At 34.9% G+C, this 12008-nt stretch overlaps 1 protein-coding gene across 1 annotated transcript in view; it reads right to left on the reverse strand.

The window, feature by feature from the left end:
• LOC124414143 (synaptogenesis protein syg-2-like) overlaps positions 1-9801 on the reverse strand; it is a 244172-nt gene extending 234371 nt beyond the window's left edge. Inside the window, exon 1 of the mRNA XM_046895088.1 lies at positions 9608-9801. Coding sequence (XP_046751044.1) covers positions 9608-9674 — 67 coding nt within the window. The 5' untranslated portion in view covers positions 9675-9801. The remainder of the gene's footprint in view (positions 1-9607) is intronic.
• Positions 9802-12008: the final 2207 nt, after the last annotated feature.

Consider the following 12008-nt stretch of genomic DNA (forward strand, 5'->3'; position numbering starts at 1 on the left):
AGGATCTCCTCCTTCTACACAGTGCCGTGATATCGATTCTCGATTTCAGACCTCACCGAGCTGTCGGTGAAAACTTTATTATACCTAGACTGACGTGCGACGACTTCCTCCCCCCCATCCCCCTCCACCCCCTCACCATGCGTCAAACTTCGAATAATATTGCCGACTAATGAAATGCCTGCAACAAAGTGCAAAATGAATTGTTGATTTACTCGTCGAAGAGTGAGTAGCGAATAATTTTTCTTAGCCTATTCGTTTGTTTAGCTTTTTTTCTTTTTCACTCACTCAGATCCTACCTTTCGATTCTATAGCTATACAGCTACCTTCGGTGTAGAAGGTTGGTACCGACTGCTGCATGGAAAAGAGAGAAAGAGAAAGAGAAAGAGAAAGAGAAAGAGAGTTGAAGCGAGCAATTTGCAATGCTGAATCGAAAAGTTTTCCCACCAAGTGATGTCGATGAAAGCGAAATACCTAATAAAATAATTGCATTCTACTTCCCTTAAACTCTTCTCGGTGGAAGCTCTTCTGCTATCGGCGCAGCAACCCTGCGGAGAAACTCTGCAGGCCACCGCACACAGTTTCTTCAGATATACCCCGGGAACCCAACGAATTGAGTTATTCAACTCCAATTTCATTCCATCCAGGCAAAAACTTTTCACCTACCATACCTTCGCCCGACTTTTACCACCACCACCACCACTACCACTACTATCAACTGCCACTGGACACGTGATTCAACGCTGGTACGTTTCTCTTCTTTCTCATAATTCCACAGTCCCTCTTTTCTTCGATTGCTTTTTTGCACAACTTATTGTTTTTCGTTTTTACTTTAGCTCATTCGCTTTACAATTCACGTACCAAGGTAGGAATACCTTATTACGAACGTTTAGAGAACAAGGAAAACTACCAAGTTCCTTATTGATAAGTTCAAAAAATTTTCTCGAGCCTCGTGTGACTATAGCTTGAAATTTTGCTAGGATCTCTATGCAATTTTATTATCTTCTACGAAGTCAATTCTGGTCAGGATTATTCACCAGAACATAAGCGAAGAAAAACCTTTTAAAGACCCTGAAAATTCCCAAATCCTTCCGTTTCCTTATTACTCCTCGAACTGAAACTCCTTATTTTTACATCATATGTTCATCATTGTAACAAAATTGGAATTCCAGCTCATAAAACATCGATATAACTACCAAGGCTGTCCGGATCTATGCAAACTGATTGAAGTCTTGATAAGCCTAGATCCTAATAAACAAAAAATCGTATAAAGTCAAAGTCTCTAAAGAATGATTTTCTATGCTCCCCCCCAAAAAAAAAACACCCAATTACACCTATTTCATGTTGTTAAAAAATGTTCCAAAACACATTACAAGATAGCATAGGAATGAAAATGAAAATCAATATTTACTTATGATAAGATCAAATAAATACCCGAGTAAGCTTTGACCATGATCTACTATCAGAGAAACGTAACAGCGAAAGCCACATTTATCCTCCTGACCGATTTTGATGATAAAACAACAATAACCACCAACCACCATAGTAAGTAAATCAATATTTTCTTCATCAGAACGTTTGTCTAACGAATCAAAGTTCCCTCTAATATAGCTTTCGCCAAAAGCGGTAATAATGCCGAAGTAAATTGTTGATCTCTCTGAGAGAGTAGCGCGCGCCTAAGCTGCGATATATGAGGATGAAACGAGAATGTGCGGTTCGTTTACTGTAAAGTTTATAGACCTGTTTGTGTGTAGAACGTATCCCACACACGTAACACATCCATATCCCATGTGGTAGGTATGTGGTGAATCTATGGTAGGTAATTACGATAAACGTGAATCGCTGTTTACTCTGATCGCAGTTTAACTGATCTCGGAGGTCGATTGATCGTTTTTAGTTTCAGCAGTTTCCTTCCGGAATAAATGAAAAAAAAAAACCTAGTAAAAAAATCAAAAGAATAAAATAACCATGAATTCCCAGCTGCGAGAGGGATCAAAGGAAAAACTTGCAAATCCCACGCAGTTTAGTCAAAGTGGGAATGTTCATCGCACACAAATCCATAGATCACGCGATACGTAGAGATCCAACTCTCGCCTCGGTTCGTTCGAGCGATCGCAGCGCCCCGCAACGGTCAAAAGCATTAACTCTGAGAATTGATGGATCGACGAATGCGTCGCTCGGCAACCAACTGCGGATAAATTGAGAACTAAACGTGTGCGAGTCCCCGGATACTGGAAATAATAATAAAAACTGAGTGAACTCTCTCCTTTACATTGACTCTCTCTTTCCCCCCCCCCCCCCTCTCGCTCTCTCTCTCTCTCTTTCTCTCTTCATATCCAGCGGTAAAAATTCCCTCCGGATTCAGTCGTCGCCCACATTTTAATCACGAATTTCTACTTCTGCCCCAGACTCTGAAACCCACCCCCTCCTCGCCCCTCCCACCCCTTCCGTAAACCCAACCATATGGAACGCCCCCTACCTCATACTCTCACGAATTATTATAACGTGTTCCGTTTCCACGACGTTTTAATCTCTCTCCCCCCCCCCCCCCCACCACCCCCCTGCCACCGCCCCCACCACTCTTCCTTCATCCCCAACAGACCGTGCCTCAACGGCTTGTTTCGTTATTCTAAACCACCGGAATGTGAATAATCGCTCTTGCAGGTCCTGTATTTTACTTATCGCAAACAGAGTTTGTCCAGATTCTTTTTCATTTAATTTTCTTTGCTTTTCTTTTTTCTTTTTTTTTTTTTTTCCGTTCAACGCTTTCTCTCTCTTTCTCGCTCTCTTTTGTCGTTGAAACGACCGGCGGTGGCTAACGAAATTCATGCATGCATATATCGCGGTAAGATTAATTATTATAGTCGTTCATTTTCTCGAGACTGATTATCTTAGACTAGAAATTATTTTAGGTATGAATAATTAAATTCTATTTAACGACGATATTTATTATTTATATATTTAGTTTTTTTTTTTCTCTGATCCCTTTTTCATTCATTTTTATCTTGAATTTTGTTATATCGATTGTAACGAAACTTTGCGATGATTGGAAAAAAGACAAAGAAAAAAAAAAAAAAATAGAAAACAGAACATTTCTGAGCATAAATTCGAAGTGTTAAAATTTTTCAAAATCGACAAACAAAAAAAGAAAGAGCAAGAAAGAAAGAAAGTCGTCCAGGAATAATAAATTTTTCTTTCTGGATAGAAAATTTTATTAAAATGTAAAAAAAAAAAAAAAAAAAAAAATTACTATTAAATAATATATTTAAACACTATAATCAATGAAAGTGAAAAAAAAAAAAAAAAATTTTTGTCGTAACATTTAACCACATGCTAGTGTGATATTGAATATTTAAACGCAGATGAAAACAAATAACGTTTTGTCTTTCCTTCGTTACGATCAAGATCATACGAAATGCTGATGCTTATACCTATATATTACACAAGAAGAATGTAAAATGTCGTAATTTTTATTCCTTCCGACCATCTGGCGCACTCTCGTTCCGTTTCTTATGATTTCAAATATCCGTTATAATTGATCGATGCAATAAAAGTTTCCTAGTGAAACTTACCGAAACGTTTTAAAAGTTTAACGATCAGCAGCACACAGCTGCTGCGTGCCGATGATTTGTTTGTTATTGCTATGCGAAGCCGTATTTTTAATTTTCAACATCACTGTCGATCGTTATTGGCGATAATTACCGATACTTCAAACATACTATTTCGGGCCTTTCGGTTCCTGCCGTTTACTTAAGTCTATTTGTTCATCCTCCGGAGCATGCGGTCATCCAAATCGATTGCATTACGCGGAAGAAACGTTCACCTTAAACTCGGCTACATCCACTAATTAAACACTCAGCAATCAGGCATCCATCGATATTCCCAGATATTTTATTAAGGCTCATTCCAATCATGTGTGATTGAGAATTTCTTTTTTTTTTTTTTTTTTTTTTTTTTTGTGTTTTTTGATGTGTTTTTTGATGTATCAAATCGCAGTGAAAATGTTTGATTTTTTACACTCCGATTTTTTGTAATTATGCAGACGTTTGGGTGAAGGGATAAAAAAAGGAATCCACATCGATGAAAATGAATTCAAAATTTTTGTTTTTAAAGACTTAATTGATCCTTTGATTAGGAAAATTTTGAAACTTTTTACTTAAAAGATTGAAATCATGTGTCGTTGATTAATTGATTACTTTTTTTCTTTCTCATCGGTTGTCAATTGTCAAAAGAGCTGTTGAAATTTATCGAACTTAAAATCCGAGGGGTGAGATAAAATTTTTTAACGAAGCTTGGAAAAGGTGGAAAACTTTTCACGCTTAAGAATCATGTGAAAAAAAGATAAATAGACGGAAAATAAATACCTAACAGAGTGTAATAAACTCCGCTCTTCACACACACTGAGAAACACTGATTTCATGTTATTTCAGGCTTCCTAAGAGCCACTAGTTTCACTGAAACGCGATGATTGCCCGTGCAAGCGGGAATAAAAGAGAAAACAGAAGTTAACCGATAATGTGAGTGTCGAAGATTTATTGGAAAATTATCGATTAACCTTGAAATTGACTTTCACGAGAATCACCTATATACGTTCAAATTTTCAAGTTTTCAAATACGATTTAAAGCATGAAGTTAAAAGTCGATATACAATCCCGGAATTTTTTTTTTTTAAAAGCCTTGTACCTACTTATGGAAGAAAAAAATGTGTAAATTGATAATCAAAAAGTGTTAAAAGAGTTGTGGAAAAAAGGGCAACAAAGGAAAGAGAGGAAAAAAAATATTAAATAAAATACTAGACAGGGTTGCCGATGGTGTTAGGGGTTGAAAATTGAAATATTGGAAAGCCAGGCTGCCTTTTTCTATTTTTTTTTTTTTTTTTTTATCGCATGAAACGAATCGTGGATCCTGACAAGCTGTCATTTGCAAATCACCCTTACCAGCGAAGCTGTGCAAAGAAACGAGAAGTAAAAAGAAAAAAAAAAAAAAAAAAAAAAAAAAAAATATGAAAAACAGAACCGGAGAAAAAAGCTAAAGCATAAAAAGTCAGTGCAAGCTGCTCTTGTAACTGCCCTTAAACGGTGAGTAAATCGGTGAGCAACGCGCCCTTTTCGTTTGAGGGTGCGAATCGGGAATCAGGGGCAGCAAAAGAAGAGGGGATGGAAAGGAGGGAGGGATGTAAACGGCGCTATCCGAGGAGCCGCAACTGCTCCCCAAACGCCAGAGGTTGCGGATAATATCCTCAGAAAAAATCCTACCTAATCACTCTCGAATACTAGCGTACAGATCCGGAGGATGGAATGGAAACGACGAAGTTCAAATCCCAACCCTTTTTTGTAATGGTTAAAGGGCTCGAAACAACCGAGCGGAGATATTTTTTGCCTCTGTTGAATGGACTTCAATGGATGTTGAAAATAACTGAACAAAAATTGGAACTGAAAAAATAAAACTAAAGAAACTGGGAAAAAAAAAAAAAAAAAAAAAAAAAACTGAAGGGATCTTCACCTTCTTGTTGATTTTTCTGAAGTTCTTTGTAACAGGCTGATCGAATGAACAGAGAATTTCGAGCTTGGGGTGAAAGTTCAGAAGGATCAGAATGTCGAACTCTCAAAGAAAAAAAATGTAAATGATCGATAAAGTTAATTGTAAGGGTGGGGGGGGGGGGGGGGGGGGAGGGTAAATTGGGGTACTTAAGGAAATACTTAGTTTTCAAGGACTCAAATGCGTTGAATCTTTTTTTTTTCTAATCGGAACCGAAGAAAATAAAAATGATTTTCAGATATCAGGGGAAAAATTTTTTTTTCAAATTTTTTGACAATTCAAAATATCGCTCAAGAATGTTTATACTAGTCATTTTTGACTGCTTGAAAAACTTTTTTCACAATTCCAATTAAATTTCGTCGACAAAGCTAGTGTTCAATTAATTATGTAGATCGAGATAAAATCTACCAGAATTTGATGTAAAAAAACCAATCCAAAAGGGCTAAGATAGTGTTTTAAAAAATTGTCAATCTTCGCTGGATTTCGATACTTTTTTAACGCCATCGTGATATTTTTATTCGTGTAACGGTTTATTTTGTCAGTAAAAACGTCGGCATGGTTATTCGAAAAGTGGATAAACAGACTCGAATATTCGAAGCGTGCCAAAACGGTTGTTCACACATGTTGCGTGATTCACTTAGGAAATTGAGCAGGCTACGCAGAGTTAAAGCGTAAAAATGTTTTTCCGAGTCATAAAAAAGCAACAAAAAATAGAATAAAACCAAAAAACAAAAAAAAACAAAAAAAAAAAAAAAAAAAACAAGGGAACATCAACGTCGCATTTCTCTTTCGAGAAAGTGAGAGAAAAAAGTGTTGCTGCAAGCATCAGAAATCCCTCTTTTGTTATCAATTGCATCTTTCCTGCACAGTGTAAAAATTGGACGACGAGCTTTCGTCGAATTCAACGCCTGAAGAATTTAAAACCCGGGGTAAAAACAAAATAAATTCCCTATCAAACGTTGAGACTTTGGGGATAACATAATCAGCTCGAGAACGAGACGCAAAAACAGCTGACTGGCCAATCGCTCTCTCTCTCTCTCTCTCTTTCTCTCTTTACCGCAAACAGGAAGATTCCGCTCAACAGCTAGTCGCTATTCTGAGCCGCAAGCTCAGACCGTATTTTACAAATTTCCTTAATCGGATTTCAAGATTTACTCGAGGCAACTGGTGAATGCTCAACGCTCAACGCTTTGCAGCTATATTTACTTACAAACTATATATATATGTATATACTTATAAATCATCTCTAGCTATCATGGATCCAACTGCGTTGGATGTCGATGCTAGTGACAAGCAATTCTCCTATTGACTCTCAAAATCTCACCGTTAAAACGATGCTCGAACACTTACTGAGTGTTTAGACTTAGTCTTGATTGAATATGAAAATGAAGGTAACCTGCAAAATTATTATAGAAATTAGCTGAATTTTTTTTTTTTTTTTTTGTGTTAAAATACGTCGTGTCCTCCCGATGAAAAGTTCTCTTCGATAGAAGTTCGAAAAATCAATACTTCCGGAGAAAAAGGGTGTCCAGATTTTTTAACATCTATGGTTTTCGTGATTTTTATGAATTGTTAGACGAAAATTTTCGATAATATTCAGATCGTTCAAGCTAGTTACCAGTTAGAAACAATTAGTCGGCTAAAATAGTTAGCCGATAAACATGTTTAGCCAGCCAAAGTTAGCTGATCAACTGATTTTTAACAGCTAAATCTAAAAATGTAAAAAATCAACAAGCGAACGAATTTTTATTGGCCTTTCAGATTCGATCTTGCATTTAGAACAAATTTTATTACATTCACTTCACAGAATTATTGTCAGCGGATTATCATAGATTCCTAAAAAGTTGATCAGTCAACGATAATAATTATCTTAGCTAAGAATAAAAATCAACGTCCGACAAATCGAAATACTTGTTTGGACTAACTTGTCCAAGTAATTCACTAAGTTTCGCATACTTTCGAATAATTGATAACGTATTATTTTCGAACTTGAGTAAATATTTAATTCGGTGATATGAAAAATTGAATCCGGTTAAAAAATTCCTCCAATTTCCGTATTTCGGTTAGAAGTTCGTATCCAAAAGGTGAAATAAAAAAAAAAAAAAAAAAAAAAAAAAAAAAATGAACAAAAACATCCTATCTTTGGCCCAGTCTTGAAACCCTTCGAATAAAAAAATACAGTTTTTGAAAATTTCGAGTACGGTCCTTTTCAAAATCACTTTAAATATTGATAAATAATCGAGCAGGTGAGTAAAAAAATTTTTTAAACAATTCATGCTACTGTTTCAGAATTGGAAAAATTGCGGAAGAAGTTTCAAACAAAATCAGAAATGGCGAGGGTCAAACCTCACTCTATGGGTTCCCATGGAATTTCCCATGTTCATTATAATGCCTATAATATGCCACATGGCACAGTAAATGAAACTCGAATATCCTCGACGTTGACGAATCTGACGTGTTCACTGCACGTCGAGTGTCTAATGACACAGATAAACGCGGTGGTCAATTAAGCGTGTAATCATCGGTCAAAGGGCATGGCTATGGGTTATGTGCACACCACATGAACTTCATATGCGTATTTGAATATATTAAATTTATGGGACGGTTCAGCTAATTTCGACCTACGTACACTCCGTGACTTTTTGGATTTGGATCGCAATTTTTTATACGATTCTTCTCACTTCGAAAAGGACTAGTTTTTTTTTTTTTTTTTTTTTTTTCATTTCATTTTTTACACGGTTCGAATTTCTAAAACCTTATTATTGATCGAGATAATTTAGAAAATCTGACAAAAATTCTGAAAAATCGTGCGTTGGATGTCAAAATTTTTAAGCTTAGACCCGGAGTGGAAAGATTTTTTTTTTCTTCTCACTGTTTTCAAAGCTTCTTCCGAAAACCTTTCGAAAAACTTCGAAAATATTAGAAGCGGCAGCCCTTTTACTGTGGATAGTTTCTGAAATATTTTCATATTTCACACCGGGTTGTTGAGAATTTTGTTCAGATTATTCGCAAGAAATTTTTTTTTTTTCCTCTTCATTTTGCTGATAAAAAAAAATTGCAAATCGTAAAATGGTGCTAAGGAATCTAAAAAATCTCGCTACTCCGGCTCAGAGCTTGAAAATTTTTATATCTGACACACGATTTTTCAAAATTTTGTCAGACTTTTAAATCGCATCGATCAATCAAAATGGATTTGAAAAATTGTAGAAAATTCTAACCGTGTCGAAAAAATTTTGAAATAAAAAAAAAAACTAGTGCTTTTTAAAGTGAGATGAATCGTATAAAAAATTTCGGGCCATATCCGAAAGGTCAAGGAGTGTACGTAGGTCATATACATATATATATATATTATATATATTAGGATGGCGCAAAAAAACCAACAATTTTTTTTTTTCTAGTCTCGTGTGAGAAAATGTTAGTTTTTGATGTTTTAACAGCCCACTCAGAAGGACAGTTCAAAAAAAAATTTTTAAGAGGCCCCTCCGCAGTTTTTAAAACGTCAGAAATCGTAAAAAATCGATTTTAAAAAAAAAAAAATTTTCTTGTTACGGTAGAATTTTATAGACAAAAAAAAAAAATAAGTTTCCGAAAGTTTCAGTTCAAAATTTTGAATTTTGAAAGGTCGCTCATAATTTTTTTTCAATTTTTTGTTGCATTTCTTTAGATTTTTTCGAGCGACCTTTAAATATTCATATTAAAATTTCATACATTTTTTATCTTCAATTTAGTAAGAAAGAATCGATAACAATATACCACGACATGAATTAAAAATCAAACAAAATACTAAAAATATAATTTTTTTAATTCAATTTTTTGACGATATTTGACATTTAAAAAAATTTTGAGCTACCTCTTAAAATTTTTTTTTTTGAGCTGTCCTTTGGAGTGGGCTCTTGAAACATCAAAAATTAACATTTTGTCACACGAGACTCAAAAAAAACAAATAGTCGGTTTTTTTGCGCCACCCTAATATACATATATACATATATATATATATATATATATATATATATATATATATATATATATACATATTAACCAGGGTGTGAAGGTTAAAGAATTTGAAACTGACCTTGTCCTCGAACGCTCGTTAAAGCTGCTGCTGTAATCAGTACCGTCTGCACCACCAAGCACCTCATATTGGTTCCTTTTCTTGATCGTTCACAGGTTTGTCACTTTTTTTTTTTTTTATTTATCACGTTAGGCCTACGTATCACCACATTCAATTTTCAACTCAAGCTCTGTGCTTGATCTTGGTTTTTAGTTTTGAATTTTATCAACACTTGTTATATCATTCGAACGCGAAAAATCTCACGGTTGTTTGTTATACTCGGATCTAGACTGATCGATGATATTTTTAAACTCAGCGTCGACGTCGCTGACGAAGCTGATTTAAATCACGATATTCACTCATCATGTACACGACGTGTGTTTTAGATTATTTATTATTCGACCCTTTTTGAATTCACTTCCTGCTTGTCGGACTGTTTTTGTTATTCCTGTAATTTTTAAAAAATATTTTTATAATCTATACGATCGATGTAAAATTTTGATTTTAAATTAGTAGACACGAGAAAATCAGAGATCTCTTGAGAAACTAAAATAGCCAAAAAAAGAAAAAAAAAAAAAAAAAAAACAGATTCAATCCTGAGTGTAAAAAGATTTCAAAAAAGTTTCAACCATTCTTTGAGAAAAAAAAAAAAAAAAATCGCAACCGTCGCAAAATCTTCGTTTCAAATACTTTGAAATTCGTCCGCAACGAGGAAGAAAGTATAAAATTTTTTAAACTTTCAAAACAAACTTCAAAAATCGAACCCAAAAGTCTTGCTCGAGTTCTAGGAAAACAAAAAAAAAAAAACTGACACACGCTGCACCATCGATCCTCGATTTCCTATCTTCCCTACTTCCGGTTTTTTTTTCTTTTTCAAAAAAAAAAAAAAAAAAAAAAAAAGAAAAAAAAAACAGAAACGCAGATAAAAAAAACCGCGGTGCCAAAGAGAGAAGTTTCAAACTTTTCTGACCAACGTGAAATCCGCAAGTTCGTTCCTCCCAGTTCGCGTTCCTTCGTTCGGTACCGTAAGAGGGTTTTAGCCTCATGGGGAAGGTCGGTCCGAGCTTTACGGTAGTGAATACGAAGGTAATGACTCGTGGAATCTCTCCAAAGGGTAGAAAGAGATAAATAGAGAAAATAAAGAGGGATTTACCGAAGGATATTGAGCTCCGTTCGCCATTGCAGGATGGAAAATTGCTGGAGTAAAATGGCGACGAATTCGACATTCATTTATTTATTTAATTATTTCTTCACTTCGTTTCGATTCGAATTTCAAAATTTCTTTCATTTTTCCCCCAAAAAATTTTTGTCTCTTCTATCGTCCGTTACTTTTTTCTTTTCATTTGCCTCCCTCCCTCTCTCTCTCTCTCTCTCTCTCTCTCTCTCTCTCCCTTTTTCCCTCATGTTGTCCTTTTTATATTCTACTTGACAGGTTTTATCGTCGCTGATTGATGAACTTTTGACGCGGACTTTCACGCCCCTTATTACCCGCTCTTTTCCACCCCCTGACACCCTCCACCTCCTTGCCACGTTGGCTCGCTTTCTCTCTCTCTTCTCTTGTCTTCTCTTCTCTTCCATATATATATATATATATATATATATGTATAGAGCCATGGACATAATTAAATGAAAGCTCTGAATGATTAATTGCTATAGCTTCGCGTATTTTCGTGTTTCTATACATTCTTCTTCATCCTCCTTTTTCACATTGTTTACCGTTTTATTTATTTCTTCCTTTTTGTCTGTTTGTTTGTTTGTTTGTTTCAACGGTTCCGGCCATGTTTGGTTTCCCAATCCCTCAACTTTTTTTCACCCTTCGTACCATCTTTATCGTCCTTTTTCTTTCCCTGTAAAATTCGTCGTCTTCGCTGATTTTCACGACCCAAACTATAAACCACCACCCCCCAGAAATCATTTTAAAAACTTTAACCTCTCGGGATCGATTCCAAATTCTTTATCATTCTCGATCTTAGATTCTTAATTCTATTCTTCTGTTTTCATTGTCACGTATTATTCGCTAAGAAACTTTTCACCCTCCAAGAATTAATAGTTTTAAAGATCGTTGCCGATTTGTTTAACAAAAAAAAACAAAAAAAAAAAAAAACGATATTATCTGTAATATAAACAAGAAAGATCTACAAACTACTTACAAGACGATTATAAATCAAGTTTTTGCGAATAATGAAAATACGAATTAAGGATTTAGTCAGATTATAACGATAAGAAGAAAGACGATTGCGAGATAAAATTCTGCGTCGTGGGTTAAAAGTCGAAGTTCAATCACTTTAATTCGCAAATTTAATTTAATTATCGAGAAGCCGCGCGGTTTTGCTCAGTTATATATACATATATATATATATATATATATATATATATATATATATATATATATATATATATATATGTATGTATAAGGGATGCG

This window comes from Diprion similis, chromosome 13, assembly GCF_021155765.1.
Source record: "Diprion similis isolate iyDipSimi1 chromosome 13, iyDipSimi1.1, whole genome shotgun sequence".
Classification (NCBI taxonomy): Eukaryota; Metazoa; Arthropoda; class Insecta; order Hymenoptera; family Diprionidae; genus Diprion; species Diprion similis.